At 41.4% G+C, this 19,871-nt stretch overlaps 1 protein-coding gene across 1 annotated transcript in view; it reads left to right on the top strand.

Annotated features, from left to right (window-relative positions):
* cacul1 (CDK2 associated cullin domain 1) overlaps nucleotides 1–19,069 on the top strand; it is a 96,077-nt gene extending 77,008 nt beyond the window's left edge. The window contains 2 exon segments of the mRNA XM_080205850.1: nucleotides 10,041–10,084; nucleotides 11,527–19,069. Coding sequence (XP_080061976.1) covers nucleotides 10,041–10,084; nucleotides 11,527–11,576 — 94 coding nt within the window. The 3' untranslated portion in view covers nucleotides 11,577–19,069.
* The last annotated feature ends 802 nt before the right edge of the window (nucleotides 19,070–19,871 follow it).

Raw genomic sequence — 19,871 nt, 5'->3', positions numbered from 1 at the left:
TAGTGAATTATATTAGAAACAATTGAGAGAGCAACAGTGTGCTCAAGTGCTCCACTTTACACTCCGCCATGACCTAAACTTGGTATTCCACACTGTCTTAACTCTTCTATCAAATATGGCTGCATCCTATCTGCCAGTTGTTTTTTGAAACCTCATATTAAGTTGATCTTTCTCTACACCCTAGCAATGACTGTAACACCACATTCTGCACCGTCTCCTTTCCTTCTCTGTGAATGGTATGCTGTGTCTGTATAGTGTGCAAGAAACAACACTTTTTTCATTGTATACTAATACATGTGACAATAATAAATCGAATCAATGATTGCCAGATCATGGAAGCCTTGATACACTAGGTCCAAAGCTGAAGAAAGTTCTTTAATTCAAGGGCTTCACTCTCTAGACTGCACCCATTCTAGCATGTTGGGCATTCAACTTGTCCTGCAGGTAGAATGTTACATGAGTTTGAGTGTGAAAGAGCTCTTTTCAGAAATTGACGGCTTTTCAAGCAGGAAAAATGGCTGCAAATTTATCGCTCTGGAGAGGCTGCTCTCGTGGCAACTAACTGTTACAACTTATTTGCTTTTGAACTACCAAATAATGCCTGGCCAATCTTTACTTGCCCATTAAACAAAAATATGTACACACTTTATGCTTTTAATAGATAACCATGAATTAAGACTGTGAGAATGCTTAACTTGCTTTTCCTGGTCAGATCAACAAAACTTTTCCTTGCCTTGGCTCTCTATCCTTGGCACTGAGAAGGTTTTAATGAAGGTTTAAGCCGTTTGCCTGTATGTTAGAATGCTAATTGAGTGGAGAGTCTTCAACCTCAAAATTCAGCAGTTCGCAACTCTCCACTTAATTCATGGAGACCCATAGCTCCTTCCCTCTAGAACTTTGGAGCCCCTTCTTGGATGCTTTCCCTGTGGAAAGATGTATGTGCACAACACCTAAATATTTAAAATGCTATATTTTTTAGTTTTTGATTCGTAGCTTTTTCAGATGTTGCACGTCGCTTACCTCAGCAGTGCCATACCTCAGAGTTATAGCAATTGATTTTAGATGTTTATAGTGCCATGTAATTGTGTGTCATAGAGGTTTACAGCATGGAAACAGGCCCTTTGGCCTAACTCGTCTATGCCTCCCTTTTCCTTAACCCCTAAGCTAATCCCAATTCCCCGCATTTGGCCTATATCCCTGTATACCCATCTTACCCATGTAACTGTCTAAATGCCTTTTAAAAGACAAAATTGTACTTGCCTCTACTGCTACCTCTGGCAGCTTGTTTCGGACACTCACCACCTTCTGTGTGAAAAAATTGCCCTTCTGGTCACTCTTGTATCTCTCCCCTCTCACCTTAAACCTATGCCCTCTAGTTTTAGACTCTCCTGCCTTTGGAAAAGATATTGACTATCAAGCTGACTTATGCCTCTCATTATTTTATGCGGGGAGTATTCTCCACACAAAGGCAGGGCCAAGGCTTTCATGATGTGGGGACCATGGGTAAGCCATTGGGCACAAAGATTGTAAGGCCATCAATGCAGCAGTAAAATTACCATGTCAATAACAGTGACATTCCAGCAGCTTGCAGCACAAATATAGTCCGGTGACAGTGAGAAGCTAAAGAACCTAATTAGTGTCATTCACTGCCCAAACTGCCATTGCAGTAATTTTTGCCTCATTGTTGCCCTATTACTGTTTTTCAAAATAGAGAATAGAATAATTTCAATTGACATTTGCAACCATCTGTGAAGTGACAACTGTCATTTCCATGTGATGGTATAATTGCAGGATAAATTGTACATAATTGCCATGCTTTTGCTTCACTGCCCACCGACATACAATAGCACTTATTTTGAAATGGAAAGTTAAGGTATTTAAATGTGACTATTAGTGATCGACCTGCTATTTGGAAGTAAGTTTACAGGAAAAGACTCATTTCCAAGAAGTGGTGATAACACTAAGTAGGACAAATAAACATTATTTTATGATAAATTTTCAGAATCTATTATTCAGACACTTGTCACAAAAACATGTTTCCTGTTTTTCAATTGTTCCTTAATGTGTTCCCATATTCATTTTCAGGTTTAGTTTGAACCACACCAACTCATTTTGTTCAAAGAACATAAAACTATACATTTAATAGATTAAAATGCAGAGCTCTTTGTATTTGCAGGAAAATTGATAACACATGCGGTTAAACCTTGGGGACAGGAAGGAGTGAGGGGGTGCTAAGTGAGGGTTTGGATCAGGTCACCCTCATGCTGGAATGTTACCATCCCGCCTACCACGGGAATCTGAGCAGGCGAAGGGCTGACCATGGAAAGGTCCATTTAACCTGGGGTGGATTTTTGGGACAAGCGAGGTCATAAAATCCCACCTATTGATTCCATACTTACCAATAGATTACCTCCATGTGTTCTAGAATAAGACAAAGTATATGATTATAATTCAAGGAAACGGTCTGAGTAAGAGTAGAAGGTTTTTTTTTAGTTTAGTTACGGCATCATGATCAGCACAGGCAAGGCTGAAGGGCCTGTTTTTATGCTGTACTTTTCTTTGTTACTGCTTAATGAGGATATTTTTCAGCCCCTGCTGAAGTTATAAAGTTTGCTTTGGTAAATATCTTAATAAGGGCAGCATGGTGGCATAGTGGTTAGCACAGCTGCCTCACAACGTCAGGGACCCGAGTTCGATTCCTGGCTTGGGTCACTATCTGTGTGGAGTCTGCACATTCTCCCTGTGTCTGAGTGGGTTTCCTCCAGGTGCTTCAGTTTCTTCCCACAGTCTGAAAGACATGCTGGTTAGGTGCATTGGCCGTGCTAAATTCTCCCTCAGTCTATCCGATCAGGCACTGGAGTATGGCAACTCAGGGATTTCGCAGTAACTTCATTGCACTGTTAATGTAAGCATACTTTTGACACCGACAAATTTAAAAAAAACTTTCTGGAATGAACTCCATTAGATTTTAAGTAGCAATTTTTTCCTAATTGTTTACTTTCTCCACTTGTCTCCTGAAAGCACTACCTCAGAAAGCAGTGCTAGAGAGGAGATAGCCTTGCACCCCTTGAGACTGGCGTCGCAAAGGGTATAATAAATAGATCAGAATGTTGTGTCAAACCTAGATTATTAAACTCTCGGGATCAAATATCTACTTGTGTGCAGCATACAGTTGAAATGCTCCAGAGTATTATCCTTGCTACAGATACAAAGTAATTTTATTTTAAGAAGGATAGGATACTGGAATGCCCAGACATGACTCCAATTACTTGGATTAACCTGTTTAGAATGGGGCTATCCTACCTATCGGTCATTTCAATTGATCTGCTGACCATCTCTCGGTTTGAAGAAAATTGCCAATATAAACAACTCGTGACAGACATTATTACTAGCTGGTGTGACCCTCCTGTTCCAACAATGATCTTCTTTACTCTGGACTTGCAGCACTGCACATTTCTAAACAAGTCACGCCAAGTTTGTTGCTGGACTTATTTACTGATCATTAAAATGCAAGCTTGGCAGCCGTAGCGGAAGGAGTTTTCTTTTTGTCCTTGCATCTGTACGGAAAGTCGACACAAATGTTGTCTAGAATGGATTCATAACTCCCTATGGGGAATTGTCCCAATGCCCCTCTGAATGGGGTCTTGGCCAAAAATTGGATTTCCGATGAGAGTCAAGGCAATCAGGATTCACCCGACCTGCCCCACCAGTCCTGATTCAGTTCCCGCCCAGAACAGGCAGTCACCCGATTATTATGCAAACTCGCTAAAGACAAGACAATCAGCGAACTTGACAGCCCGTTCACAAAACGCACTGGCTTTGGTGCTAATAATGACCCTCAGCAAAGACGGGCATTCTCACTCCCTGCCCCCCCCCCCCCCCCCCCCAATACCTGCACTCAAGTAACATCAGCACCCACCCTACACACGCAGGCATGAGGGTGATCTGATAGAACCCTCACTCAGCACCCCCCCCTTTCCTGCCCCTGGCTCTGAGACCCACCTTTAGGCTACATGCCTTGATAATGGCAGCAGTGCACTGCCCCCTGGCACTGATACCCTGGCCTGAGGGTGGGGAACATAGTAAAAAGTCTCACAGCACCAGGAAGGGACAAGCCCTGAAAGCTTGTGGGTTTACTAGTGAATAAACTGGTTGGACTTTAACCTGGTGTTGTGAAACTTCTTACTGTGTTTACCCCAGTCCAATGCCGGCATCTCCACATCCTGAGGGTGGGGATGCAGAGGGATGTACCAGCACGTTAGAAACAACCGAACTCCCATCTTATCCCTTCTGCCAGCACTAGTCCCATAGTCCTGAACATTATAATGTGCCAAATGCATGTCCAGATACATTTTAAAGGATGTGACGCAACCCGCCTCTACCACACCCCGAGGCAGCGCATTCCAGACCATCACCATCCTCCAGGCAAAATTTTTCCTCGCATCTTCCCTAAATCTCCTGCCCCTCACCGTAAGCCTGTCCCCTCATGGCTAACCCATCAACTCAGGGGAACAACTCTCAAATTTGATTGAATTCCTTGAAGAGGTAACAAAGTGTGTAGATGAAGGTAGAGCAGTTGATGTCATATACAGGTGTTTGATAGTGTTCCCCATGGTAGGCTCATGAAGAAAGTAAGGAGGTGTGGGATAGAGGGAAATTTGGCCAATTGGATAAGTAACTGGCTGTTTCATAGAAGACAGAGGGAGTTGGTGGATGGAAAATTTTCAGACTGAATTCCAGTTCCAGCGGTGTACCACAGGAATCAGTGCTGGGTCCTCTGCTATTTGTGACTTTTTTTTTATTAATGACTTGGAGGAGGGGGCTGAAGGTGGGTCAGTAAATTTGCTGATGACACCAAGATTGTTGGAGTAGTGGATGAGGTGGAAGGCTGTTGTAGGCTGCAAAGAGACATTGGTAGGATGCAGAGCTGGGCAGAAAAGTGGCAGATGGAGTTTAACCCTGATGAGCGCAAGGTGATTCATTTTGGTAGGACAAATTTGAATGCCGATTACAGGGTGAACGACAGGGTTCTGAGGAATGTGAAGGAACAGAGGTCTTGGAGTTCATATCTACAGATCTCTGAAGGTTGCCATCAAGTGGATAGAGCCGTGAGGTAGGCCTATAGTGTGTTAGCGTTTATAATGTGGGAATGCCGGCGTTGGACTGGCGTAAACACAGTAAAAAGTCTGACAACACCAGGTTTTAGTCCAACCGATTTATTTGATAATACTCACAAGCTTTCGAGGGGACTGCCTCTTCGTCAGGTGAATGGAGAGTTCTGGCCTCAGACAGAGCATATAAAGCGCAGACAGTTTAGAGATTACTGATTGGAATGCGAATCCTTACACCTAACCTGCTGTTCAAGACCTGAAGTGGCTGACAATGTGAGTGGAAGGAGCACTGATCACAGGTTACAGAGATGTGTATTGTCTCCAGACAGTACAGTAAGTGAGGTTTTGCAAACCCAGGCAAGTCACGGGGGTTACAGATAGTGCGACATGAACCCCAGATCCCTGTTGAGACCGTCCTCATGTGTGCGGACAACGGATGAATGAACATTGCTACGACAACGGATGAATGAACATCGCTCGACAATCACCAGGCAAGACTGTTCCCTTCCTGTTGGCGAACACTTCAGTGGTCACGGGCATTCAGCCTCTGACCTTCGGGTAAGCATTCTCCAAGGCGGCCTTCACGACACACGACAGCGCAGAGTCGCTGAACAGAGACTGATAGCCAAGTTCCGCACACATGAGGACGGTCTCAACAGGGATCTTGGGTTCATGTCGCACTATCTGTAACCCCTGTGACTTGCCTGGGTTTGCAAAACCTCACTTACTGTACTGTCTGGAGACAATACACATCTCTGTAACCTGTGATCAGTGCTCCTTCCACTCACATTGTCAGCCACTTCAGGTCTTGAACAGCAGGTTAGGTGTAAGGATTCGCATTCCAATCAGTAATCTCTAAACTGTCTGTGCTTTATATGCTCTGTCTGAGGCCAGAACTCTCCATTCACCTGACGAAGAGGCAGTCCCCTCGAAAGCTTGTGAGTATTATCAAATAAATCGGTTGGACTAAAACCTGGTGTTGTCAGACTTTTTACTGTGTTAGTGTTTATTAACAGGGGGTTTGTGTTTAAGAGCCGTGGAGTTATGCTGCCACTGTATAGGACCTTGGTGAGACCACATTTGGAATATTGTGTGCAGTTCTGGTCTCCTCACTATAAGAAGGATGTGGAAGCATTAGAGAGAGTGCAGAGGAGATTTACCAGGCTGCTGCCTGGATTGGAGGGTAGGCCTTATGAAGAAAGGTTGAGGGAGCTAGGGCTTTTCTCTTTAGAGTGGAGGAGGATGAGAGATGACTTAATAGAGGTTTGCGAGATGATGAGGGAGGGAGATAGAGTGGATGTTCAGAGACTATTTCTTCGGGTAGATGTAGCTATTACTAGGGGGCATAACTGTAAGGTTTATGGTGGGAGATATAGGATGGATGTCTGAGGTAGGCTCTTTACTCAGAGAGTGATTGGGGTGTGAAATGGTCTACCTGCTGTGATAGTGTGATAGTGGAGTCGGACACTTTAGGAACTTTCAAGCGGTTATTGGATAGGCACATGGAGCACACCAGAATGACATGGAGTGAGCTGACTTGATCTTGGTTTCGGACCAAGCTCGGCACATCGAGGCCTGTATGTACTGTGCTGTACTGTTCTGTGTGCCATGTTCTAACTGCTCCTTATCCACTCTGTCCATGTCTCTCATAATCTTGTACATCTTGATCAGGTTGCCACTCAGTCTCTATACTCCAATGAAAGCAACCCAAGCCTATTCAACCTCTCTTCATAACTTAAATGTTCCACCCCAGGCAATATCCTGGTGAATCTCCTCTGCACCCCCTCCAGTGCAACCACATCCTTCTGATAATGTGGCGACCAGAACTACACACAGTACTCTACGTATGGCCTCACCAAAGCTCTATACAATTCCAACATGACTTCCGTGCTTTTGTAATGTATGTCTCAATTGACAAAGGCAAGTGTCCCAAATGCCTTTTTCACCACCTGACTAACATGCCCTTGTGCTTTCAGAGATCTGTGGACAAGCACACCAAGATCACTTTGTTCCACAGAACTTCTAATGTCCTACCATTCATTGAATACTTTCTGGTCAAATTACTCCTTCGAAGTGTATTACCTCACATTTTTCAGAATTAAATTTTATCTGCCCATTTGATCATTCTGCCTATATCTTCTTGAAGCCCAAGACACTCCGTGTGTTAACCACCTGTCCAATCTTTGTCATCCACAAATTTACTAATCCCATCCCCCACATAGTCACCAATGTCATTTATATAAATGATGAACAATAGGGGGCCCAACACAGATCCCTGTGGTACACCACTGGACACTACCATTGTCCTCTTCAATGAAGTTGGATGGCTCAGACTGGGGGGACAATAGATGACAGGATGGGGATTTCATGGTGGAACTGCCCTTTCAGACCTGAAGATTACCCCGGTGTGGTGATTTCATGGTGATTCCAGGCGGTCTTTGATCAAAATCTGCATTCCTGTTTGTCAACTGTGAAAATTCTGAAGTGGCCAGATCACTTTAATCTCCATGCCCACTGGACAGCTGGCAGGCTTTTAAATCACAGCAGCACTCCATTCTGCAGCAGGGATTGCCCTTACTATGTATCAGACGCTTCAGGTGTTAGCAGTGTTCTTTGATGGCCTCTGACAGAGGAAATATCAGTTTCACTGGGGGATGGTTCCCTTTTCCACAACCATTCACTCAACCCTAATATATTCAAACTTTTATTTGAAGTCTCTGAGCCTTTCTAGAAAGCTGAAACACTCTATTTCATTGAAAATCTTTGATCTCTTTCAATTTTTTGGTCCAATGCTTTAAAATAGGTTTTCAATAACAGCTCAATGGATTTCTACTCAGTCTCCAGTCAACTGTCCTTAATTTTTACCTCCCCCTTCATGCTTGAATGCATCATAAGTACCCCAATTGTTTCTGACCACAATGTTTACAAAGACTCTAACCCTTATTGACAGTTGTGGTATCTTCAAAAGAAATAAATAGTTTGGGAATGCAGGAGTGGGGGTGGGGTAGGGTGGGGGGAGGCAGGTGGTGACCAGTTATTTGACAGTTGTGGGGGAGCATGCCCTTCTTCGCTGAGGTAGTGCTTCACTGAGGCAGGGGTGGGGGGGGTCACCATTTCAATTCAATCGGTGGGGTGGGAGACCTATCCGCAAATGCGGAGATTGGGGCTCCCTTTAAAAGGTTCTCTGAACAGTGGGGCTGGCTGGCATGAATCACATGATGTATTAATACACACACACACACCCCTCCAATTCTGGTCTTTTGAACGTTCCAGAGTTTAATTTCTTCGCTGTTGATGGCCGGACCTTCAGCTGCCAAGCTCTTCTAAGCACTGGAACACCCTCTCTTAACCTTTCTACCTCTCAACCTACCTCTCTTTCCTCCTTTAGGATACTCTTTAAAATGTACCTCTTTGACAAGTTTGTCATCTGCCCAGTCATCTCATGCAGTGATGCTGTGTCAAATTGTGCTTCTCTGAAGCACGTTGTGACATATTTTGTTGAAATAGAGCCACGCTATCACTTGCATTGGCTTCTGTTTCATCTTCCTGCACTTTTACCTTGTGTGTTCCCCAGCAAACTATTCTTGCCCCACTTCTGGTGACATAATGATGGTGATATCATCTAAAAGCACAGAGTTAATTTTCACAGATACGCTGAAGACATTCAGCCCTACCTTACCACCAGCTCTCTCGTTTCCTCCACTGGATGGCACAGTGGTGCAATGGTTAGCACTGCTGCCTCACAGCGTCAGGATTCCCAGCTTGGGTCACTGTCAGTGTGGAGTCTGCACGTTCTCCCTGTGTCTGCTTGGGCTTCCTTCGGCTTCTCCGGTTTCCTTCCTCAATCCAAAAGATGTGCTGGTTAGGTGCATTGGCCATGCTAAATTCTCCTCAGTGTACCCGAACAGGCGAGCGTGATATCTAGGGGATTTTCACAGCAACTTCACTGCAGTGTTAATGTAAGCCAACTTGTGACATTAATAAATAAACTTTAAAAAACTTTATTGTAAGTTTATCCAACATCCAGTACTGGACGAGCAGAAATTTTCTCCAGTTAAATATTGGGATGTTTGAAGTCAGGGGTCGCAGTCCTTGCTCAAATCTTCAATTCCTAGCTACCACTTTTTCTACCAACTGTCTGATGCTAAGCCAATTTAGGTGTTATATTTGACTTCCGAAATGAGCCTCAGACCACATATTTCAACCATCACTAAGACTGCCTGTTTCCACTTCTGTAACATCCCTCATCTCGGCTCATCTGCTGCAGAAACCCTCCAAGATATCTGTCTTCCTCTAATTCTGACCTCTTGAACATCACTGATTTTAATTGTCCCATCAATGATGTTTGTGCCTTCAGCAACATGTTTAATTAAGTTCCCTTCAGACCCTTCTCTACCTCACTTTTCTCCTTCAAGATGCTCTTTAAAACCAGCCTCTCGTTAGAGGCCCTATTTGTTGTTCCAAGGTTCAGAGGAAGAAGAATTGAGATCTGCCCCTGTCATTGTAAACGCGTTAAGTCAAGGTTGCTTCATTAAGTATTTCAGCCTTGTGAAATGGTGAACTTGCACTGTGAGAAGAAGCACAGCTTGATCTCCGTAATTACTACAGTCATTAAGGGGGGGGGCACACTTGCTGACTTGACCAGTGTCTAAAGTGGTAGGCAGAACTAATAATTAAATACCATAAACATGCCCCACATACCAGACAACTTGATTTCTGGAAAATAATCTGGTTGATAACTAATAACTTTTCCCAAAATATAAGTTAAAGCTACTTTCCCCTTAGCTGTAAGTGCAGTGGCACATGAAGGTGCAATTACTTTGCTACTCTCACATGTTTTTTACTTCCACTGACAGAACAGCTTGTTCTGTTGTGGTCTCAAATGTGTAGAGATTTTGACCCTTATTTTCTACCTTCTCATTTAATTAGAGGGGATCAGTCACGGAAAAGAGCTGGAGAGGAGCTAATGTTTAGTAAGTGACTTTGATCTTAAATATTTTTTTCAAGTTTGTTCTTGTAACATTGCAAAGTACGTGAATGGAATGTGAGATCTAGTGTTCTGAGATTTCCACTAATTTGTTTATGACAATCTGGCCAAACCAATGCCAAAGATCGAGGAGTCTTGAGGCCAAGTTATGTTCAATGCAAATTATGTTTCCACAATCAGTTGTACCAATTTAAATGTGCATCATGCTAGAAGATAGCTCCACTCAAAACTGGCCAGAAACCTATACTGCCATCTGGAATTTCCACTAATTGTGCCTGTTGCTGACCTTTGAGGGAATCTTTATTGAGCTCTTTCTTATGTGCAAGATCTCTAATGGGGATGTTTTTAAAAGCTTTAAAAATATTTAATTAATTTACTAAGAAACTGACTACTATACATTAATGAATTTAATATATGGTTTGATGTAGTTTTTTTGTTATTTTCATTTTTTTTATTCATTGGGTTACTCACAAGTGATGGTCTAGATAGTGATTGAGAATGTTTATATTTAGCAACCATATTAATAAAAGTGCAGCATAAGTACATCAAATAATACTTTATTAAAGCCTATTTTTTTAAAATGCCTTCTAAAATGTTGCCCGATTTCACTGGTTCAGGGATGATTTTGGGATGGATTTTATTTTGTGGGCCCAAACCCGTTGTCAGGTGGAATTGTTGATCTGGAAAGCCCCACATGACTGTGCCAGACTCCAGAGGATGATTTTTCAAATAGGTGGTCAATTAAAGGCCACCTCTGGGAGCCCCGCGCATTCAGGACAATGGGCAGACTCTCGAGACTGAGGTTCAGTAGGATTCCTTCCAGAACTGAGAGACTGGTGACTTGGCCCTCAGACCTTAGAGCTGCAGATGTGGGTCGGAAGAAAAGAGGGATCTTCAAGATGGAGGTATACCAGGGAGTTAAAAAATAGAGGCCTCAATTACCAATCTGTCATCATGGAGAGGCCAGAAGTATTGCAGTTGCAGGGAGAGTGAAAAGGATGAGTTCCCCAGCTGAATGGAGCATGGCCCTCATCACAGTCTGCTGCATTGAACCTAACTTGCCCTTGAGACTCTTCCTTCATCCAGTTGCATGCATGGAGTGGCCTCAATAGGTGCTTTAATTGACCACCTGCCATTTACAGCCAAACAGTTGGCCCTTTGTATTTGATGATATGCAAGTAGGTGGAAACTTCAGTTCGATATTTAAAAAAAGCCTTTGGGAAGCCAGAATGATTTGGGACGCAGTTTGTACCTGGATCGCTAATTGCATCCAAAGCAGACACAACTAGCTATAACTTAGTGGCTCCTTTTAGTTTTTTGTAGAAAAGTGTGTAGTTCATTTAAATCTTGCAATTGTTTACCATTCCTTGATATTTTTGTAGTGGTGTTAATCCAACTTTTTTTTTGTCTCTCCCCTTTGTGTCTTAGATGGGTCAGCATCAGCATCATCATGTGCAAATACAAGAGGATTCAGATAGTGAAGAAGTGAAAACTTGTTTTCTGTTGCCTTGGAAGAAAAGGACTGAATTGAAGGCATAAACCGTACAGGGAGTTATGCAATGGAGTGGCATCTGCTGAAGCTCAGGCCTGTTTTACTCTTGCCCTCCCCCCTTAAAAAGAACTTGTCATCTTTTAAGTTTTGATTCCGATGATCATGCTGCTAACAGACTTGGAATTACTCTTTCCAATGGCTCAAAATATGGCACCGTGCCTGGACTGGTTGTATAGTGTAAAGGTTCATATTGAGAGAGCTTCAGCATCCTGGCGATGGTTTCTGAATGGAATTTAACTTTTTTTTTGCAAGAAGCACAGTTTCCAGCAACCTTCTAGCATGCTTGCCATTTTCATGACTTTTTAATCATTCAAATGCCCTATAAAGGTGCTCCCTATTTTACTGCGTGGGTCAGGGTATGTTTTTTTTTGTCTGTTTACTTCCTAAGGATTTGCTTTGAAAAACAGGGATTATAACTCTTCGGTATTTGCTGTAATTTCCACACTAGACCCCATCCTTGCATGTTTTTAAACTGTCGGACCACTGTTCTGTCAGAATCTGAACTAAAATCTGGTCCATTTTGCAACTCGTTTAACTAACTGATTTCGCAATAGTGAGAAATCATGAACATCCAAACGTGGATGTATGTTGACTTGGAGATAGTTGTTTAAAAGAATTGAAAATACACTACTGGTAAAAGATTAACCAAACAGTGTGCACAAAAGTAAACATAATTAGACTTAATACCAAGTTGATATACATAAAACCCCAACTGCGTTATTTTCATTGAATGTATTTCCTATTGAATACAGTATAATTCAATGTTTATGTAACACTGTGCTAAATAATTGCCCTCCACCATACCAATTCTGGAGCATTTTATCAGTTTTAGTAATGTGATATAATTTGCTATTGTAGGTATTTTGACTGCGTGAAGACTGTGCCATTTATTACATTATTCCCGTTGCCTATCGTCTTGAATCTGGTTAACTGAGCGGCAGTCAGAATGTAAAATATATTTTCCTCATACAGTTGGTCTGCTATATTAAACCTGTGCAGGTAACGCATCGCTGCATTTGCTGCGAATGTTTTCAGTGTCACCGCTGCTTCACTGTGAAGAAAGAGCAGTAATTTTCAGGATACGGAAGCAGAGGACAAAAGCACAAGATGGAAGCTGTTCTGATAATTTCACGTTCAACACTTACGTGGTCTTACTCTTGCTTCATGGGTAACTTTCTAAGTTAGTTCAGTGTGGCTGTAAAAACTGTAGGAAAAATGTATGAGAGAACAAATAATTGTAATTTTTGGGTTATAATTGAACAACTCTTGCCCATCTGGCTATAGCAGTTATTTCAAATGTGCAATAAAACCCAAAATTGGATTTTGGATATTATAACGCTCTTTTGCTCACTTATGTAACTGCTTAACTTTGCAGTCCTTAACTGCAATCTGTTTGCATATTATTAGCTACTGAATCATCAGCGTAAGAGTGTTACCCATGAGTGAAATTTTAATGATAAGGTGTTTTCTTATGCACCCATGAAAATTGGTGTTAACCAGAGGTACTGGCAGAGAGTAGAGCCCTATTGAAATTAATTTAACGTGCAAGTACTATAGGCTATTATTTCTCATGTTAAAATGTGCTGCAACCAGTCTAACAGTGCTTTGAGGCTTCTATGCAAGCTCATTTTTGCAAGCCAGAAGACATGTTTATAGATGAATCAGCTTTTTATTTGAAACATAATGATATGCTTCCCAGCACTTGACCCTCGTATTGAACGTAATAAAACTAGGGATTCATTGACAAAAATGGAGACATAACTCTTTGAGTTTGGTTGAAATGTTCTTGTGGCTCTAACAGATCAGGGATAGAACATTACTCTGGTTCCACACGCCCCTTAAGTGGCTAACCGTGCTTTCACTGTTGTTTTTACTTATTTCTGACGTAACCTAAACCTTTCTATCTCATGTACTTAAGTAGCTTGCCCTGAGATACATCAATACTATTCACCCCAGCTGCTCTATGTGGTCACACATTCCACATCCTAACCACTCTTTGGATAAAGAGGTTTCCCTGAATTCTTTGTTGGATTTATTGGTGACTATCTTGTATTTATATCCAAAGGCTTTTGACTCCCCTAGCTAATGTAATGAGGGTCTTGAGCTTTCAGTCCTATGGCAGAACTGGTAATTAATCTATACATTTAAAAAAAGGTCGAAAGGCCAGGGGTTTTAATGGCATTTTGCTTTATAGTTTTATGTTTCTTCCCCCAGCAATGTGGTGAACAGTGTCAATGATTTAAATACTCAGCTTGCAGTATCTAATTTTATACCGTGCGATCCACCAATTTTAAACCATTTACCTTTGATTTTGATTTGATTTGATTTATTATTGCCACGTGTCTTAGTATACAGTGAAGTATTGTTTCTTGCACGCTATACGGACAAAGCTCATCCTAACCACCGTACAGGTGGAGAGTGCGGGATGGGTGCGTTGGAACCGGTGATTTTACATGCCTTCACCTGAATTTGCTCCCAGTATTCATGTTAATACCGCCATATAAAGTGAAAATTAGTTTTTTCTTAACATGTTTTCACTGTGTATTTTGGGTAAAATTTTTAAAGGGAAGTATTTTGATGTACAAGTACACATTCCAAATGTGATTTGTGGTGCTTCATGTAAAGATGGAAAGTGATGAGAACACAAAGCGGTTTTCTGTCTGACTGAGTGGTGTTCAATTATCAATAATTAATTGTGATTTTATAACACTGGTGCCGGTTTCTAATATTTATGAAATTTGGGTGGGGTAGCAGAAAGGTTCTCCATAGTACATTAGTCGCACTGAAATTATAAATTGGTGAATTAAGAATGTATTTATAGTTGAGCAGAAATCAATTAGAAATTAATTACAATTATGAAGTATTCTAGTTTCAGAAATAAGCGAAAGGCTGTTGAAAATCATAATTTGCGTTATTGTATAATTAAGAGATGAGAACTTGATTATTTAATACAGTTTCTATGCATTAAAACATGACAAGGGCAGTGAACAGGCAAGGTGATTTGCACAGCTTTGAGCGTAGCCTCCAGGTTGGATTGCTTACGTATACTTCAAAGTTATGATTGAAATAAAAAGTGTTTGATTCTTTATTAGTAATCTGTGCAGCCTCAGCCTGCGGTTCACTTTAGCAGCCCCTCAGGGAAGACTCCAGGCTGTAAACAAAATGTATTTAATATGCCTAAGACTTCGCTGTAGTTAATTCCTGGCAGAATTTTGACAACATTTCATGTCTGCAGGTGTTTTTCACTCATCTGACAGCTGCTAGTAACTGTCGTGGAAATATCTGACACAATAAAAATATGATGTGGAGATGCCGGCGTTGGACTGGAGTGAGCACAGTAAGAAGTCTCACAACACCAGGTTAAAGTCCAACAGGCTTATTTGGTAACACAAGCTTTCTGAGTGTTGCACCTTCATCACCTGAGTTCCTCACCTGATTAAGGAGCAGCGCTCCAAAAGCTCATGATGCCAAATAAACGTGCTGGACTTCAACCTGGTGTTATGAGACTTCTTACAATAAAGATACAGTAGCAAAGTTTACAAAAAGGTGTCACATGTAAAAAAAACACCATAGCAGTTCTAAATGCTGATACCTTAAAACTATAATAGTTTTTCAGCTTAAGGATGCCAACATGTGAAGACCACTACTTATGATGAGATTTTATTTTTTGAAGCCCATTTGATTGGTATTGTTGCTTATTGGGAGCACTGGTGACCGAGTATTTGGAAAGGAGAACACAGGTTCAATTTTTCCAGCCACACACAAAAGTTGGATGATGGTGGGAGGGAATTGCTAATAGAGTTCCAAGTATACCTCCCAGCAATTGCTGCTTAAAACTAAGTCATCTACCCAAGTCTCTTAGCTGCAAAAGACCTTTGTCTTAAAGATAAATAAGATCGATGGGGGTGGTTGTTGCAGAGGAGAGGTGGTGGTTACAATCAGAGGCAATACACAGAAAATGAGATGTACGGACAAGGTAAGTATCCTTAAATCAATATATTAGTTGAAACTTGAATTAGCAGTGCACTTGTACATTAATATTTAAAGTCCCAAATTTATATGCTAAGATTTACTTTTCTGTCAAAAGTGGGGTTGTCCCTTCCTTGTCGAGAGTTGTTCTGCCAAAGGTTGTTACAGATATAGCATTTAGTGCAAGGAACCAGCAGAGATTTAAGCCATGGCATCAGTGGAATTGCCCATTCACTCTCAGTAATTTAAACTTTTAAGATTCACAACATGAAAATTGTAAAACAATTTAAATACGAATAAAGACAGACCAGGCAGGCAATGAACAAACAGCTGATGCATCGTGTTTGTGTATCAATTGTGTTACAACTAAGCAACGTGTGTATCAATTGCGTTACAACTAAGCAACGTGCTCCCCACCTATGAGCAGCCATGTCGTTTGCAGTGATTCAGCACTTGTTGCACAATGCAGCGACATATTCTAAATGTCTGTGGTCCTGTTCAAAAAAAAGACCTCGTAATATCTGTTCTAGTCTTGGTTTTGTCACACTTCAGGCATGTAGCTCCTTTTAAATACAAATCTTTCCTGGACTTTGAAAAGAGAGAAACTTCAATCCAAGAAAGGAAGTATTTTCAGCGTAATAAAGATTTCCATAAACCTTGTTGAAAACATGACTAATCGTATCTCTCCCCTAAAATTAATTATATGCAGCATGGCGGCGCAATGGTTAGAACTGCTGCTTTACAGCGTCAGGGACCACCTGGATTCAGTTCTGACCTCGAGAATTCTCCCCTGTGTCTGTGTGGGTTTCATCTGGGAGTTCCGATTACCTCCTGCAGTACAAAGATGTGTAGATTAGGTGGATTGGTCATGCTAATTTGCCCCTTAGTGTCCAAAGATGTGTAAATTAGGGGGGTTGGCAGGGTAAATATGTGGAGTAGTGGGACAGGGAGTGGGAGGGCCTAGGTAAGATGTTCTTTCAGAGAGTCTGTGTGACTCAATGGGCTGAATAGCCTCTTTCTGCACTGTTGGGATTCTGTGTATCGGATTTTATACTGATTGGACCTTAGTCCAAATTTTTGAGGAAAGACTCCTATGTGATACATTTCTGTTTTTGCCCTCGCTTTCAGAAGTTTGTCTCTATAGACCACTGGGCTATGGTACACATGATGGGAGATCCAGAATGCTGACCTAAAGTTTATGTATAAGTCACAAGTAAGGCTTACATTAACATTAATGAAGTTACTGTGAAATTCCCCTAGTCGACACATTCTGGCGCCTGTTCAAGTCAATGCACCTAACCAGCACGTCTTTCAGAATGTAGGAGGAAACTGGAGCACCCAGAGGAAACCCATGCAAACACAGGGAGAATGTGCAAACTCCACACAGACAGTGACCCAAGTCGGGAATCAAATCCAGGTCCCTGCGAAGCAGCAGTGCTAACTACTGTGCTACCATGCCGACCTGTGGGACTGTTTTCCTATGTTTACCTTAATCTAAGTTGCTAACCTTAACCCAGTGGTACTTGATTGATATATGATATCATTGGTGCCTGGAACATCCGATCTGTTGTTTATGCTGGACTTTCACACATGGGCAATAGGCTGAATTCCTGTAGTTGGGTTAAGTTGATTGGCCACACTAAATTTTCCCTTTGTGTTAGGGGATTTGCAGGGTAAGTTTGTGGGGTTACGGTGATAGGGCATGGGTGAGATTGTTGTCTGTACAATGGACTGAATGGTCTCCTTCTGCACTGCAGGGACTCTGTGATCCTATGAATTGTAAATAGTATCAGTCAGAAAGTTTCTAGACTGGTTACTGAATGAGAAGAAACCCACTTGGTCGGCAAGTCCTCTGGCAAGGTGCTACTGGAGAGAACCAGCATTAAAATCCTTCCTGTTCCCAACTGTCACTGAACATGTGACTGATGCAAGGATATCAATCTCAGCTGCCCTAGAAGGGGCTTCTCCAATGGCTGGCTGTGGAAATATATATTGGTACAGATCTGAACACACTGGCCTCAATTTCTGATCTCTGCTTAATTAAGTATCCTAGGCTTGGGAAAAGTTGAAGAGCTGAAATACTAGGAATTGGGGAAAGAAAGTAGTAAGAGTTCCCACTTGTTATTGCTTACTAGTCTTAATGTTAAAAGTGGACTTTGGATGAAGGCTGAGCCGGAGTTGGCACTGCTTGTGGATGGTGGATATTGTGGGACAAATCTTAATCCCTCCTGAAATATCCAGGCAGAGAAAGTCAAACCAGGCAAGCTATGTAAGTAAATTTCTTTCAATATGGAAACGTAACTTCAATATGGAAACCTATCCAAAGATGTCTGTGCTAGGTTGATTGGCCATAATAAATTGCCTGTTAGTGTCAGAGGGACCAGCAGGGAAATACGTGAGGTTACGGGGATAGGGCCAGGTTGAGATTGGATCGGTAGACGCTCAATGGACTGAATGGCCTCTGTCTGCACTTTAGAGAGTCTGTTCTATGATTCTATGATTCTAATGAGGCTAATTGAAATTTCTTCACAGGCAGAAGTGACACACAGCCACCTTTTCTAATGGATATTTATGGAAAGAATACTTAACACTGAAATCACTTTGTTCATTCAAAAATATATTCTGTTGTGTAGCCATTAAGTGACAGTTTCTAACCTGGAGATGTTCTTTAATATGACACTTTAAATAAATTGGTACCACCTTTCTGTTTTGATCGAAAGAGTCCAGCACGCACCTCACACAGATTGCCAAGGTTATGAGACTATGAGAGATCATTAAAGCTCCTAGGAGATTACAACATAGGAAATTATCTTGTGTCGCAAATTGCAATGAGGTGATATTCATTTGTCTTGGTGTAACTACATTCTCATTCAAATAGATAATTAACCCTCTGCAGAGCATTTTTCCCCCAAAATTCTCAAGCCTACACAACATCCAAATAATTTCTGTGAAGATCTATTTCCATAGGAGGATTGCTTAGTATGTCTTCAAATGCTGTGGTAATATATATATCCCTTTTTAATGTATTTTTAAATATGGTTGGAGAAAAAAAAACTGGTGCAAGAAATAAGAATATCTGAGTTCAAAATTCAGCTGATAGAAGCTGATTCATTTTTAAATACAAAGAAAATGAAAGCGAGGCGATATGTTACATCACATAGAGTAATTAAATTCATGTTTGCACTAAAATAAACTCATATGATGAAGTCACGTATTTCATTAAAGGAGAAGTGATTGTTAATTTGGTATTGGATGTCTCAGTTGTGATCTGCAGTACCTTGGGTGTGTACCCGCTCTTTCAATAAAATTATCCAGTTTGCTGCAATTTTGCCAGGATTTGTTTTTGTAACCATGAAGATGTATATAACTAATGACATTTATTTCTAGTCCAGAATGTCTCTGATAATTGTTTTGTGAGACAATAAAAGTTTAGGTTTTTTATTTTAGTTTTTGTTCATCTAAGATTGTGGCTTATGGTATGGGTGTGGTTTTTTATTTCTTCCATCACGTTAAGTGGTTTTATAACATTCAGTCTCCTACCCAAACTGGACCCTTGTTTGGACCAAACTTCTTCTGACTCGATTTGCTAATTCTGTGATAATCCCATACTCTTGCATTATAATTTAAGTTCTGTCATATGCTATAAACTTAAGGCTGTTGTTCTGTGTGGAACATATTGATTCTTTATTTATTCCATGTTGTTTATTGAACTTCAGAACTGCACATCAACTTCGATGATGATTTATTTGTCATTGCTTTTGGCTAAACGTTACTTGCCTGGCTGAATTCTTATGTAAATTTAAATTAAAACAAAAACATTTCAATTCATAGAATCCTACAGTGCAGAAGGAGGCCATTCGGCCCATCAAGTCTGCACATCACAAACCCACCCAGGCCCTAAACCCATAACCCTTCGCACTTTACCCTACATAGTCCCCCTGACTTAAGGGGCAATTTTTGCATGGCCAATCCACCTAACCCTCGCATCTTTGGACTGTGGGAGGAAACTGGTGCACCCGGAGGAAATGCACGCAGACACCGTGAGTACGTGCAAACTCCACACAAGCAGTGACCTGAGCTGGGAATTGAATCTGTGTCCCTGGCGCTGTGAGGCAGCAATGCTTACCATTGTGGTAATCATAAAACAAAACAGGAAAGTGGTCATATGAACTATTAGGGTGGTTGGCAAAAAGCTTTGCCAGAAAGGTAAGTTTTAAGGAGTGCTGAAGGGCAAAAGCAAGTGGAGAGAAGG

This window comes from Carcharhinus amblyrhynchos, chromosome 17 (assembly GCF_965287045.1).
Source record: "Carcharhinus amblyrhynchos chromosome 17, sCarAmb.v2.hapA, whole genome shotgun sequence".
Classification (NCBI taxonomy): Eukaryota; Metazoa; Chordata; class Chondrichthyes; order Carcharhiniformes; family Carcharhinidae; genus Carcharhinus; species Carcharhinus amblyrhynchos.
Note: the sequence above shows the minus strand (reverse complement) of the source record. Positions and strands in the feature narration are given on the sequence as shown.